This window comes from Ochotona curzoniae, unplaced genomic scaffold (assembly GCF_017591425.1).
Source record: "Ochotona curzoniae isolate NIBS_2020 unplaced genomic scaffold, NIBS_Ocur_1.0 contig_908, whole genome shotgun sequence".
Taxonomy (NCBI): Eukaryota; Metazoa; Chordata; class Mammalia; order Lagomorpha; family Ochotonidae; genus Ochotona; species Ochotona curzoniae.
Genome location: NW_024466607.1, coordinates 12,825,891 through 12,841,978, shown reverse-complemented (window position 1 = coordinate 12,841,978; position 16,088 = coordinate 12,825,891). Strand labels below are relative to the sequence as shown.

Below are 16,088 nucleotides of genomic sequence, written 5' to 3'. Positions count from 1 at the left end.
TTATGCTCAATAGCGAAAAAGACAACAAAAAAACAAACCAAGTGATCAAATGATCAATTGTAAGACTTTAAGTTTGAGAAAGTCCTTCAGAGAAGATTTATGCAACTATAAAAATGAGAAATTATTACACACTGAAAACTGTCTTAATGTCTTCATTATATATTAAGGGATCATTATTACTATTTACAAGCAAAGATAGACATTTGGTTTAGTGGCTGAGATACCACTTGGGATGGCCACATCTGATCAGAATGGCTGGCCTCAAGTCCTCGTTCTACTCCCAATTCCAGTTTCTTAGGATGCATGCCCTGCAAGGAGACCCAGGATTGAGTTCCTGGCTCCTGGCTCCAGCCTGGCCCAGTCTGAGCTGTGACAGGCTTTTGGGCAAACAGCAGTGGGTGGGAGATTCATCTATCTGCCTGTCTAGCTGCCTATGTGTTATCTCTTGCTAAATGGATAACACACTTCTAAAAAAAAAAAAAAGCAGGTTAATAATAGTATGCTTCCATCTGCATAAAATTCAAAGAAAACAATAAGCCTATTATTTTGAGAAAAGACATGATATTTGCTGCCAGGTTAATTTTTCCGCATATCACGATAAACCTTGGATAAAATATTTAAAAGTCTCTACCTGAAAATTCTGATAAAGTGTCAAAAGCAAGAAGAACCTAGAGGGAAGTCTGTACTTAGAGAGATGGAATGATTCCAAGAAGTAAGTGTTCTGCTTTCAGGGATTTATTTCAAAGAACAGGCCTTAATTGAAACTACTCTGGGAGGTTAAAAAATTGTTCTGATATCAAGAACCAGAAGTCAGAATTTAGGGAAAAGTCAAAAACTGGAAAGAAAGATTGGAAATCCTGGAAAGCAGAAAGCCAGAGAGACAGTATGGAGGTCGAGTGGATCCAAGTTAAAACCTAAGCATGCAGCCACCATATCGTTCAGTGATTATGACCCACTTGTCCCAGAGACACACAAACCTGGACATAAGTGTTTACAAGCAGCACTTTGGGTTGCTACAGCCTAAAACTGGAAATAACACAGAAGTCCGCTAATGAGCAAAAAGCTAAAGAGACTGGTATAACTCTACCATGAAGTACCATTCAGTAAAAATCAACAAACTGAATAAGTCATCTTTCAGGTGGAAAAGCCAATCAAGACAGACACATTCTGTATGTTCTTACTGATCACACCATAATTTAAATGACATTTTAGTGGTTGTCAAAATATAAGCAGGAAAGACGGGCAAGAGGGAAGGAAGCACGTATGGCTGGCAAAGGACATTGCAAGGGTTCCTTGTGCTGACAGAATGTTCTGTATCTTGCGTTGGTGGTATAGTGGTGAGCAGAGCTGCCTTCCAGAATGTTCTGTATCTTGACTGTAGTAGTTATCAATATTCTAGCTGTAATGTTGTACTACAGTTTTGCAAAGTTATCACTGGGAGAAGCCAGATAAAGGGGACTTGAGATTTCTGTGTAAGTATGTATGAATCCACGGTTTTATCAAAATAAAATGAGTCTGGCATAATGGATCAACAGGACAATCCTCCAACTCCATGTATCAGGACCCCATATGGGCACCAGTCTGTGTACAGTTGCTCCACTTCCCAGATAGCTCCCTACTTCTGGTCTGGGAAAGCAGTGGAGGATGACCCAAAGCCTTGGGACCCTGAACCTACACAAGAAACCCAGAAGAAGCTTCTGGCTCCTGATCAGCTCAGCTCTGGCCGTTGCGGCCACTCTGGGAGTGAACCAGCAGATAGAAGCTTTTTCTCCGTGTCTCTCCTTTCCATAAATCTGCCTTTCCAATAAAAATAAATCTTAACAACAACAACAAATAACACACAGCCCTGCAAAAATCAAAAACAAGCAGTAAGCTGCCGCTGTTTATAGATAAATATATGCCACCAAATGTCTCAACAGGGCCCGGCGTGATAGCCTAGTCGCTAAATCCTCGCCTTGCATATGCTAGGATTCCATGTGGGCACTGGTTCTTGTCCTGGCTGCTTCCCTTCCTATCTAGTTCTGTTTTGGCCTAGGAAGGCAGTAGAGCATGGCCCAAAGCTTTGGAACCCTGTACCCATGAGGAGACCTGGAGGAAGCTCCTCGCACCTTGATTCGGATTGGTTTAGCTCTGGCTGTTGTGGCCATTTATGGAGTAAACCAGCAGATGGAAGATCTCAATCCTGCTCTTCCTCTGTGACTCTTTTAAATAAATCTTTTTTTTTTTTTTAAGGAACTGGACTATTACAGGTGTTTTTTAGTTTTCTTTAAAGATGTTTATATATGATGAGAATGATTCAGTACTGAAAACAGAACTCCGAAGAACTGTCTTAAAACAACACAAGTGGAGGAAACAGCCATGGCCCTCTGATATAATGCTATACAAAACTGTCAAGGAAGGCCTTTGTTAAATGAGACCGGAAAATCTGTGCTACTTTCTTCTGAAACACCTAATGATGCATAGGTTTGCAATGAACTTCAAGATACTCAACTGCTAAGAATATAAATAAAAAATACATGTGTTTAACAGCATATATTCTCATCATTTAAGACAAAAAAAAAAAAAAAAGATTCCCTAGTACCTTTTCTTCCATGTCTGAGCTTCGGATTTGTTCACTGGAGTCTTCCGCTTTTTCATTTTCAGAGGTCTCATTAGGAACGTCTTCTAAGGTAATGTTTGCATCTGTGGAATCATGTTTTGTTTCATTTCCTGGAAAAGAATAATATTCAACTATAGAAATTTTTAATGACAGCCAGTTCATTAAATAACTGTTTAAAAATGATTTAGCATTCAGAGACTTTTAAGATTTAATGTGATAAATATGATGTATTTTGGGGGGCAAATTATGTAATAATTTCTCCCTCTCTAATTCTATTATATGGTATAGATAATAGCATATTTCAGAATCTTCCTTGATCATGTCCAGATATTTAAAATAGTTTTTAAAGCATCAAAGTAAAATCAAATTTTAAATTAATATAATTCTGTTAAATATAACATACATAAAATTCTGTGACTCAAATATTTAAACTTAAGATTATCTGATAATTAAATTTAATGATTCAGATTGAAAATGTAAAGTTCAAATACATGTTTCAAGTTTAAAGATTACAGATTGCCCAAATCAACTACTTTTGTACACCAAACAGAAAATTGCTGATTAAACAAACATAATATCTCAATATCCAACCTGCCAGTGAATTGAACTGAGAAAAAAATTATATGGTTAACAGAGTAACATGAAAGCTCTCTGCTATCGTGAATTCACTCGGTCTAGCCTCCACAGAAACAAAAACATATTATAGTAATGCATCTTCTGGAAGTGTTAGATTTTACCTGCTGACACGGAAGCACATTTCTCTGCTGTTACCAATCTAGCAGGCAGCACAGGAAGTTCTCTATTATAAAACAAATAGAAAATAAACATTTTAATAGATTCCAAGCAAAACTATCTTGCTTTTCTAAACATATACTAGCTTTCGCAGGTCTTGAATATCACATATGCCTTCAATGTTAGGAGGTACAAACCTGACAAGATACATTAAGCATTGCTTTAATTGAAGGCATCTAATTAACAGGAGACAGCATTTTACATTTACTTTTAAGCATAAATGTATGTCTAATTTTCAAGATAAAAATTAGACTGCTATGGAATACTAGAAAATAGTTTGAGGAGCTTTTGTTTTTGTTTTTTGGTAGTCACTACAGGCAACTTAGTTTAATGATTAGGGCAAGGCTATGGAGATGAGAGATGAAGCTAGGTTCAAATACTATTCCATCGCTTACTTTGAACTGTGGCAAAACTACGTTAAGTTTTCCGAGCTTAACCTCAAATGTGAAGAGGTTATTGTGAAGATTGAAGTAAAGTAGAGTCATACTTAGCTGTTAACTAGAACACTTCCATTTCAGTGTTTGAAAGGTCTCCTTAGATCAAAAATGTATAAATCTGACCTACTCAGTCCTACCCCTCTGCATTACAGATGAATGGTAATGCACTTTCCTGAGATCAAAGAGAAATCAGCTATCATTCCACCATCTGATTAATCCGTACTTCCTAAACTTCTTAAATTATCGTATTTTTGTCTGATTACCACACTGGTTCCCTACCAACTTTTTCTTCACACTAGAGCTATAATGATTTCTAAAACACAAATCTGATCAAATTCTCTCTCTCTCGACTTCTGAATCCTTTGGTAAATTGCTATATAGTTAGGACAACATTCAAACTCATCAAGAATTCTAGTTTGCTGAAAATGGTCTGTTTAGGTCATTACTGATTCTCCCTCTACTCTTCTCTCAAAAGTTTTGCAATTAAGATTTATCGCTTATTTGTAAGCTCATTCTGACCAAGCTCCTGCACATCCCACGGCTGCATTTCTTACCCTCTCAACACGAAATGACAGAATGTGGTCTCAGTTTCTCACTTTTTATCACCTACTGACTACTTCCTCCTCATTTCTTACCGCACATTCAAAGTTCTTTTAACAGTGCAATTCTATCATATTTTGTATAGTACTTTCCTAATTATTTGTTTCCCTGGCTTCTCAAGTTCCAGCATAGTGAGGATTACACACAATTCAACAAAGTACACTGAAAGCATGCCAAGGGAACCACTGGACCAAAGCCTTGAGCAAGCACCGTATTCAGATTTGAGACAGAAACCTGAAGAAAAAGAAAGGGATTTTCAGATCAACATGTGCAAAAGGATCAAAAGGATCAGAGCGACTTGCTTACTTTATCTTTCCATAGTCTCTCATTCCACTTCCCTTCCCTCAATGTTTTCAGGGAGGAAATGGAATGAAGATCCAATGAAGGGCCTTGAGAGAGCCAGGTCAAGCAGTTTAGATGGCACTGCCTGGTGGCTGAGCTCGTTTGGAGCAGTCTGTACAACCACCCGCAAATGAGTTTCTACTTTAGAATGTCACGGTAGCAAAGGATACATTAGGATCAACCAAGAGGTGATAAGAGAATAGCAGCATGAACTTAGAGGAGGGAACAGCCATAAAAGAGCCTCAGGGAACAGCAAGAACAGGAGTAAGTGAATCCACAAGGAACAGAAGGACATTCCTCTGCCTCTAATTATCCTGAAAGACCCATTCATAATAGGGATTCACTTCATTTCAAACCACTAATGTAGTATTTATAATACTACAGGTTATCATCCACAGAAGTATAAGAAACTTTTTACCTTGAATAGCTAATTTTCAAGGAAGTTAAAATTACACATTGCTTTCTTGAAACTAATATTCAAGGTTTTGAATCTGAGAGATACAAAGGCAAATCCACCAGGATAAAAAGCTAAGTGATCAAAACTGCAGTCTACGGAAACAGTTTACAGTGTTTTGTACTGCTAGAATGGAAAGTTAAGAGTTCTGTATTGGGAGAATGGGAAAGAGAAAAAAATGAAAGATAGAAACAGTATAGGAGAGGAAACATATACAGACTTGCATAAAGCTATAAGAATACCAACAGCAATTGAGAACATCTTAGTCAAAACAACCAAACAAAAAGCCTAAACCTAAAACAAAGACAAAAGGCACAGGGGCAAGGGATGGTGGTGGGATAAGAAAGGCTGAAGCCTACTCTTCTGTCAGGTCATTTTTCAAGTGATGAAATTTATTGTATCCAGTAAGAAACTTTTTAAACACTAACTGATAAAATGCAAACTAGGAGACTGCATCCCTTGTAGTAAGGAAAACATTGTTTTTGTAAACCTGCTGTTTCACATTTTTATGTATGTACTGGATCCTAATGAAAAATGTTATCTTCCTTGTGGGATGTTATTTTCATTGCAGGTAAATGAAAAAGGTTACATGATAACTGTTTTAGAATAAAAAGGGTGAAATATTCCAGAATAAAAAGGGGTAAAACTGTTGCCCAAGAAAAAATTCAGAATGTTATAGTCTCCTTTTGAGATGTTAAGTAGCTGAACGCAGTCAACATTCACTTATTCACTCATCCAACACACTTTCTTTCTGACTCGGACTGCCATCAACTCACTATGGCAAATACACTTCAGACAGCATAGCCATAATAAAAGATAATATTGAATGATATTGTGCCAATTCCCTAGGCTGATGTCATGCCATGAAGATGCTAAGTTGCCTGATATTACAACTGCTCAACAAAGAATGTTATTCTTTATTCTCACAAACACAGAAACAATGGTTTGTGGCCCCAAAGAGAAAAAAATTAATAGCAGAATGAAGGTTCTCTGTATTACGCATCTTCAGAGAGGAATGTGATCAAAAGTAAAATAACATTTTGTGATAATAGTTTGCAGAATAACTAAATAACTGAGTTGAAATCACAGAAAAAAAATGCCACTCTTCTAACACATAATTTTTGAGAAAACAGAGACTTTGGAGCAGGTTGATGGCAATTCCACAAAGCTCTGATTCCTTTACACTGTATATCTTTTGGCAAATCAATCACTCTGATTCAATCATGAAAATGGGACAACTCTGGGTATCGGAATTATTCCATTAATTGAAAAAACCTAGTTTATCTAGTGTGAGATAGACACTAAATCAGTTATTTGGATTAAGCATAAAACTTTCCACTATTGAACACAATCAGACACTTAATACAAAGTGACAGTGGAAAAAAGCAAGCATTCTGAAAATCAGGTAAGGATTCCCAATAAAGAGAAAATCTTTTCTTTTGGTGGAAATTAGGTTTTGAGTTTTTTGTTTTTTTGGTCACTTGCTGTGGTAAAATTGATGATGAGACTATGCTATTCCAGCACACCAGTCTCAATTGGGGAGCAAACTGGTATTAAATCAATCTCAGAAACTAAGTATTTGAGTTGGCTATTTGAGACAGAATATAATTTGCCCAGAATTCATAGGCCTGGGTCTAACAGGACTCAGAAACCTGGACAAAACTAGCAGACTCCTTCTGTGCACTGGTACCACACATCACCCCGCCCATCGAAGCCTGGTAGATTCTTAAAATCTGAACAATTTATGCAACAGTGTCATTCAACTGATAGTTTAGCAGACAACAATAATCCTATTTTCTAGCATTAGTGAACTGTCCTGTACTATTGTGGGCATTTTCAGTTACTTGTAAATGATGTATGAAATTCCAAAGTTGGGCTCATTTCAACCAGTAAAAATTTCTGAGCTCAGCAGCTCAAGTGTAAATGGATGAAATCTAACATGCTTTTAATGTTTTGGATTTTTCATATGCGCTTTTCCACTGCTGAGTCTGACAGTGAATAAGTATTCTATCACAAATTAACTACCTAACAAATTCTCCATAACAGGCCTGACAATACTTCCCCACAAATCAGTCAGCTTAGGTTTGTCTGTTGGTTTTACCAATAAGGGGTGGTTCAGGGCTTCTGACAATATCTGGGCCGTCTTTCTCGTTTTCTGCATTTATCTTATAAAAATTTTTTTGTAGATTTCAACCTCCCAATGTCTTACTGAGAAGAATCACCATTTTAAATCATCACCTTCCATTCAAAATTTTTACATTATTTTTCTCCGGAAATTAGTTTAACTTCTGATTCATTTTCAAGACCTTAATTTCTTCAAATAAAGATGTTCAAGGTTTCTCTATTCTCTAAAATGTCTTATCTCACAAGCCACAGAAAAATGGGTTAACCTGTATTACTAACCTAGATAAGTAATGTAGGTGAAATAACTATCTGTTTATTTATAATTGAACAACATGTTGAAATAAACTATATTCAAAACCAGCAATCTTTAATTCAAAGAGCCATTCTATAAACCATCACTTTATCTGAAGTAGCTAATCTGCTCCATTATAAATTTTAAGACTTTTATAATCCTTGGTTTTAATTCTAGGTTTTACTGTAATGACATCAATGAGTATCAGCAGTAATATGCTGTATTATACTGAATATGATATAGTATAGAAACAGATTTTTTAAAACGGAGTTTCAATGATCACTGAATAAATTGGTAACACCTAAGAGCAAGCAGTGCCCTCAAGCTCTCCAACAACAATCTTCACCAAAAGGAACACTTGAACATGCATACCTCAAGCCACAGCTTGCCTCCTCGTTTTCCAGAGGTGCCAGGTGTTTGCAGTCTGCTAACTGGCGTTCTTCAGCAACACTGGAGTCCTGGCTTAGCCTAGGGATCTCAGAAGTCAATGACAGATCTCCTTCACTGGAGACTCCAAAGAGGTCTGGGTCATCTTGAATTACATCAATTAAGAGGACATCGTCTTCATACGCTTTAAGAATATCTGGAAACCCAACTTTAATTTCTGAAAATCTCTTGGTAATTTTCCTGTGACTAATTTCAGAAGAACCTGGTTCAAATGCTTCTTGTTCATTAGAGCAGAACGAAGGACTTGGCTGTAAACACTTAGGATCACAAAAACTATTATTTCCAACTGTGAGAGAAACAACTTTTTTATTAGAAACAATATTACCTGCTTCAGAAATGTGATGAGAGGGCTTATCATTGCCTTGCTTTGTAAAGGCTGAAGGAATACTACAGGAATTCTTGCCGTAGAATGAGTCAGAACTAGCTAGCCCTGCAGTTATATTACTTGCGTGGCTCAAGGATGAAGGTACTGAAGTCGCTGTGGAGATATTTTCTTTATTCCTATTCTGTCTCCCCTCTGCTGCCGATAAATTGTCAAGAAGTTCTAAGGGACTGTAAGTTTCTCTCTCTGATGACTTGGCATTTACTTCTCCTAATTTATTCCTAAGTAAAGGAATTTTAAAATTAGTTATTCTTCCTGTGCCCAATAATTTAACAAATTCTGGCACCTCAACTGCCTGCACTGTACTACAAGCTTTTCGATGAACAATTTTGCAGGTAGAATTACTTACTTCCTGGCAATCCTGGGAAGCCGTGGTCAAACTAGGTTTTGTTAAATTCCCTCTGTCCTTTTTTTTATTTCCTGTTAAGGTGTAAATAGCATTAGCTAGTGGTGTATCTTCAGTAGTATTAGAAACTACCTCTGAAATTCTGCTGCAGTCCTCTAACTTTTTATCATTATTGGTTACAGAGTCTTTAATAGTCAAAGTAGGTCCTACCATAGAAACTGAAGGCAAGCTATCTAAATTAGAGTCCAATTTTTCCTTACTTGAAAAGTCAGTGTTTTTTTCTGTTAAGGAACTTTCTAACGACAATTTGAAGTCAGTTAAGTGAGTCTGGTTTGTTTGGGGAGTAAGAAAATCATCTTGCCTAAAACCTTCCTGAGACTCAGGAAGAGAGCAATTTGATTTTGGCAGGGAAGTCTTTTTCCAGCACTGGACAGCTGTTACTCTAGCACATGAATAACAAGGCCAAACCCTTTTGCCAGTCATTGGTGTTGTTCTGCGGCAACTGAACTTCGACTCCTCGGCTTCATTTCTCAAGTCTTTCACAGATTTCTTTTCGCTATGAGATTCATTAGGCGATTTCACCAGGGAACTTGCTATTGATTTCAAACCCTCTTCTGGCTCGATTTCACATTCTACAGACTGTGAAGCATGCATCGTTTCTTCTTTCAAAAGCGCTTGCACCGTTTCCGGAAGCACAGTATTTACACCTCTAGGACTTTTTGCTTCTGTTATTTCCGGTTGACTTACTATATGAGCCACTGTTGACAGTGTATTATGGCTTACTTTTCTTAACAAAATTTTAGGACATTTTTTAGCCTCTAGAGTCTCTGCTTCTCTGCTCGTGGTGCCCACTTGGTTTTCTTGCAACATCAGCTCAGATTTGTTCGACACGTTACAGAAATTCGCCTCAAGGACCTTCTCTTCTTTTTCGGACAACTTTATTTTTTTCCTGTTCTTCCTCCCAGTACTACTCTCCTCTACCGAACATTTATTTTTCTCACTTTGGAGGTGGGAAAGCAAACCGTTATTTTTACTTTGGTGTAAGTCACGCTTTTCAAGCCGTAATTTGCTTGCTCCCATTAAGTTTTCCTCTGTTGTTAAGAGCTGCGGAATACCATTTGTGTCGTTCTTCTCTGCAAGACTCCTAAGGTTTTCTTTCTTTAACTTCAAGGAATTTTCTGCTACATGCACACATCCATCATCAAGTTTACACGCAAAGTTGTTTTCATTATTACAATCCTTGGAATGGAGGAAACAAGTGCAATCATGTAATTTTAAAACAACATTCTTTTCTACTCCAGGTGACAAGCTATTACAAGAACATTTTGGTGTATTCTTGTACAGTTCATCTGGTAACTCAACCTTAATTATTTTGTATAATCTTATTTTCAGTTATTCTGACAAGCTTTCTAACATTTTAATTAGAATTCTTCTTTGAATACTATCTACTGAACCCTTCCTTACCCAAAGACTGCAAAATGGCCATACTTTGAAACTGACTGCACTCCACCACTTGGAGAGATGAGCAACTGGTTAAGACCCCCTTCCTTACCAGGTCCATCCCTGACTGCAGATCATCACTCGAGACTTCAGCAAATTTTCTTTTTTCCTTGGCTGATCAAAATACACCAGAAAACATTTTACATTGAGGAAGAGAGGGGGGGAAAAGGCAATGTTACTTTACTTTTTTTTTTTAAGCTGTGAAGTGTCCATTTTTATTTCCTTGATGGCTGTATAAAAACAGACACAGGTATGTACATATACTCATGTAATACACAACGATTTGAAATGAAAACACCTACTTCCTGTTATGGAACTACATATAAAGCTGAATTAATTCTAAGCCGCTGAATAACATGTAGTATCCTTGTTTTGCGCTACCAAATACAGACCACACTCGTGGCAGTTGCTGCTACAGTAGTTCCGACCAAGGGTTCCTAAGAGCGAATATCTGAGAAAATCCTTTTCCTCCTCTCCTCACTGCCCGCCCCACTTCCCGCCTTTCCCTGGTCAACCATGTGCATCATTTAAGAACACACGGATTCAAGTTAAAGAACTGGCGGCAAAATGAAGACGGAACCACCTGACGTGCACATGCTGCGAGTGGGCAATCCCTCAACACTGTCTCACTTCCTAGCAAATTGCAAAAGGAACGCCAACCTCCCCAGCTGCTGCTTCGCCGGGCCGGTTCCACGGCTCAGCAAATCCCACCTGGTGCCCCGACCCCTCCACTCGCGGCTCCCTCGGCCCGGCCCGGGGACACCTCACCCGACGTGTCGCCCTCCACATCTCTCCCGGACGCCCGAGCCACCATCTTCCTCCTCTGCCTGGTCTCCTCGCGCCTCCCGACCTGGGGGCCGCAGCCTCCCGCCTCCTCCTCCGGCCCTGCCACCTGCCGCCGGCTTCGCTTCCTCAGGCCTCGCACGTCGTCGTCGCTCTCCTCACGCCCGGGGGCCGTGGCGGGGCCCGGGGACGACAGCGGCCACCGCATCCACCCTAGGCCGCCCGGACTCGCAGCACCTCACAAGTTCTGACAGAACCGCTTCCGCCGTCGCCGTCGCCGTCGCCGTCGCCGTCACCCGACGCCCACAGCCCCGGAGCCCTGCCCGCGCCGCCCACCACCTCTGCGCTACCGGAAGCGGAAGTGCGGCGTCGCGCGCGCGCGCGCGCGCGGCCAGGAAGGCGCGGCGTGGCCCAACGGGCGGGAGACCGCGAGTCCCGCTCCGGGGGCGGCTCCTCGAGGGTCCCTCGTGGCTCTGGGGGGTTTTGCGGTGCGAGGGCTGTAGTGAGGTCACCCTCGCCACGTGCCACGGCTTTGAGTCTTCTGGTCGCCCTCCGCCGAAGGCATCAGTCGCCTGGTCCGTGGTGTGTTGAGCCAGATCCACAAACATCGCAGACTCGGAAGTGCAAGCTTAGCTTTTTGTTTGTTTATTTTCCCCTCACAAGTGTGTACCATCACCTAACCAGATGAGTCGGAAACCTAGAGACCATCTGAGATCCTTCTTCCACCTGTGTTCACATCTACAGCTATTATACCTGCCGGATCCTAGTTTCTGTGTTTATCAGCCCGTCTTGGCCATTGCCCTGGCTCTGGCCCTCGTGTCCATGGCTGACCGACTGACCCAGCCTCCCAGATCTTATCTTGTCTCTGTGCCATCTCGGCCAGGCTTCCCTTCACGGCCTGCACATGACTCCCAGGTGAAAGGGCAGCATAGCATTCTCTGGCTTGAACCTTAAAGAGTCTCCTTCCCTCAAAGACTGTGACGGTGCGAAGTCCAAATTCCCGAGTGTTGCATTTGTCATTCTGATGTGGCTGCTGCACGTTTAGGCAGTTTTGTCTTATAAGGAATATTTGTATGTATGTACAAGTAATCCTTCCAGAGATGTCTCTGAATTTGTGGAAACTATTTCGCAGTTCTGTAGTTTGTAGATAAGTGACAATTATGAAAAATAATCACCTATAGCTGTAAAAATTCTGTCCAATTGAAATTCGATTGGTTTCAGACTCCCACTGTTCAGGAAGCCAGTTATTTTCATCCCAATATTCTCAATCCAAAAATGTGTTCTCTGGGCTTACTTTTTGAAATGTTGGTTCTAAAATTTGCTTGATGAGAGAAATAAGAGCTTTTAACATGTTCATTTTTATTTCTCTGACAGCCCTGATTTTATCATTTTTGAGAGCTTAAAATTTTTTTGAAGTGATCAGAGGTTGCACGTATTTATGGGTACCATGTGATATTTTGATGCAACCATAGTATACATTGTGTAATGATCCAATCAAGGCAATCATATTTCATTTATAATTTCTTTATGATAAAAAAATCCAAAATTCTGTTTGCTTGCTTTTCTTTTTTTAGAAAGTTTTGTAGAGCACTATTGTCATACATACCTTACCACTATATACCCTCATTTCTACTCACATTTTGAATTTTAAAAAAAGTTTTAGGTGGTCAACCACTTGGCCAAATGCCTACTCCTACTCTTATTTTTTTTTAGGTCTGATTATTTTTATTGCAAAGTCACATCTACAGAGTGAAGGAGAGACAAAGATCTTCCATCTGCTGGTTCACTCCCCAAGTGGCCACAATGGCCAGAGCTGAGCCAATCTGAATCCAGGGGTCAGGAGCTTCTTCTTGGGTCTTCCGTGTGGGGTCCCAAGGCTTTGGGCTTTCCTCAACTGCTTTCCCCAACTGCTTTCCCAGGCCACAGCAGGGAGCTGGATGGGAAGTAGAGCAGCTGAGACCTTTTTTTTTTAAGTGCAAATAGGAAGTTTATTTTCTTAGATATGGAATTAGCAGAGGAATGGTGCAAAGATGAGGTAAAACTGTAACCATTGCAAATAAAAATTTCCCTTGAAATATTTATTCAGATTGGTGTTAAAGGTACTGATCATCAGAAGTTACAGTTCTATAGAAGCTATTTGTTACTTGGAAAGTTGCAATATGGTAATCTTATTCTAGCATCATAATTACAGGGCAAAAGTGAGTTTTGGCAGCACTGTAATATTGTATATAACCATCTTTTATAAAAGTATGCATTTCTGCAAAGACAGTATGTACATACTGAATGCACTATTTTTAGAAATGTACTCAACATTTATAGTCCCCCCACCATGGCAACTCAGTATGAATTCAACAGTGATGATAACGAGCTTATCAGTCATTTCCAAATAGCTCTGATATATTCAATTGTATGTTTTTTTTAAAGCAATGTATGCCTGGATAAATAACATACAGGGGATATATGTGGATATATGGAAGACTTAAGGTTGATGATTTGACATTCATTAATATTGAAGTAGTTCAGCATAAGTTACAGTGACTTAAATAGATTTTAAGGACACATTGCTGAACACATGGCCACCTACCTGCTCTCTACAGCAATATGTGTAATTAATACCAAATATAGAACAGATGAATTCCAGGAGAGACACAGAAAAAGCATTAAAGCCCATTGCAATCTTGAATGAGCCCAAACCTAAAGTATGTGGGATCCTGGAGTGTCCAAGGTGAGGACTTTAGCCACCAGACTACCTTGCCACACCCCGTTTGGAATTTTTAATGTTCCTTTTTACATTTTTCAATATTGACTTTTTAAATGTAATCCATCTTATTTTTTAAATTGTGGGTTTGCATACTAAAAATATGAATGGTTTAATGTACCATGTTTATTATGTCAAAGCTCTCAGAATTTGTGTACTCTGGCCAGAAAGTTTTTTGCCTTTTGAGTTTTTACTTCTTGCCCTCTCTTTATTTCATTTCTCAGAGCCTCATCGTGCTTTCCCAGGTGCATTAGCTGGGAACTGGATCAGAAGCAGAAAGCTGGGACTCAAGCCAGCACTCATGGGATGCACTGTCACAGGTGTTGGCTTTACCCACTATACCACAATACTGGTCGCAAGAATCCTCTATGTATCTTTCCATTAGAGGGTTTGAAGGTAATAGATTTTGGATGGGCTTTGGCTGTTGACCTCTGATTTTTCTGTGTCTTAACAGTTGTGTCTTTTTCTGAATTTGGGAAGTTTCTGTTGTTATCTCTTGAAGAAGCACTGTGTCCTTTTGGATTTCGGGTTCTTCTTGAGCCCCAGGAACTTGGGCATTTGCCTCTTAAATGCTGCTCCAAATTTCCCTTACATCTCTCCATTCCTCCTGATTCCTTCGTTTTTCTCCTTTAGCTTTTTCTCTCAAATATTATATATTCATGATCACAAATTCTTTTTGTTTGATCTATTTCTATCTTCTGTTTTAAACTTTGCTTAACATGCTCCTCAGCTTCAGCATTTCTGTTCTATTTTTAAAGATTGCTTTAATCTCTGTCATTTCTGTTGTTTCTGTTTGTTTTCTTGCAGTTTTGAGTTTCCTTAAAACAACTATTTTGTTTTCTTCATCAATATCTAGAAGTCATTTGTGGTCTGGTTGGTGTCTAGCTCATTTTATTTGTTAAGTTAGGTCAGGAGATGTCTGGACGATTTTCTGGTCTTTGTCATCTAGTTTTGTGGTTATCCTTTCAGAAATTCTAAGCCTCCTGTGTGTTTCCTCTGAGCTCATAGATGCTTGTACAGCTCAGCACCGCACGGTACTTGAAGTCTAGGTTTGCTGCAAGTCTTCTGTTGGCATGTGGTCTCTGTGTAAATACCAGAGAGTGCCCAAAGCTCAGGCTTGTCTTAACTCTGAAGTTGGTATGTTGTTCAAAATGAATTGGGAAGTTGTCTAAAAAAAGGGCAGTTGGACCTGCCAGCCTCTTTCTGCTGGGTAGAACCAGTTGCCTCATCCAGTCATGAGCCCAGTGAAGCACCTGGCTCTCAACCTTATCACGAGAGACCAGGCCCGGATTTCTGTGTGGTGTCCTGGTACCCAGCCACTTTTGTCTTCCTACAGTGAATGAGTAGCCTCTTTGTGTTATGCTAATATTGGGGGCAGAATGAAATGGATTATCCATGACCACTAATACCACTTTGCTGCTTCACACACAGAACCCACAGCCTATGGGACTCAGTATGAAATGGGGCTAATGCCCAGGCACACACTGCTATGAGCTACCTGCTGCTGACCTAGACTTACAGTAACGCATGATGCTAACTGGACCAGTAGACTGCCACAGGTCTCTGGCACCAATGTGCTGCATCATGCCTGTGCCTGCCCACAAGCTAGCCCTGGGAATTATTCCTTCGCTTGTGTACTTTGCTACTACTGATTCTGCACTGCAAGGCTCAGTGCAAGATGATTCTTCAAGGAAACCTCCCTGTTACTCTTCTGTTTATGCTTGGAGTCGTCAAGTGCTGCCACCCCTGCCCTGCACTAACCCGCTGTGTTCAGTTATCTCCTTCTGGGAAGATAGTAGTCTTTTCTCTCTGTTTAAAGAGAGACTTGATGCATTTTACAGTGATACTGTATTGCGTTAGAGAGTGGGAGGGGTGACGCATTGAGAATGAGTACTCGGGTCATTTGGAGGAGAAGCACAGATGGAGTTTCATTAGGCATTTCGGTAGAACAGAACTGAAGTCAAACAAGTGTAGAATATGCAAAAAGGCTAGTTTCTCTCTGCTTCCAAATACCCCATCATACAAGGGGAAGCAATTTAAGAATAATAGAATTTATAATAAGTATTGTCGGTAGCATTTCAGGCTATATGCTCACCCCAGTTCCATTTCTGTCTTGCCTTGTGTCTCAGTGTCCTCATCTGTATAACCAAGTACTAGTAAAATGTCTATTTCATGAAGTCCTCATTAAAACTAAGTGTACTATTTTTTATAAAGCAGTTAGAATAATATGTA

At 39.8% G+C, this 16,088-nt stretch overlaps 1 protein-coding gene across 1 annotated transcript in view; it reads right to left on the bottom strand.

Annotated features, from left to right (window-relative positions):
• The window catches only part of TOPAZ1 (testis and ovary specific PAZ domain containing 1), a 47,955-nt gene extending 36,649 nt beyond the window's left edge, over nt 1-11,306 (bottom strand). Inside the window, 5 exon segments of the mRNA XM_040994982.1 lie at nt 2,582-2,709; nt 3,337-3,398; nt 8,013-10,264; nt 10,266-10,429; nt 11,084-11,306. Coding sequence (XP_040850916.1) covers nt 2,582-2,709; nt 3,337-3,398; nt 8,013-10,264; nt 10,266-10,429; nt 11,084-11,306 — 2,829 coding nt within the window.
• Between the last annotated feature and the right edge of the window lie 4,782 nt (nt 11,307-16,088).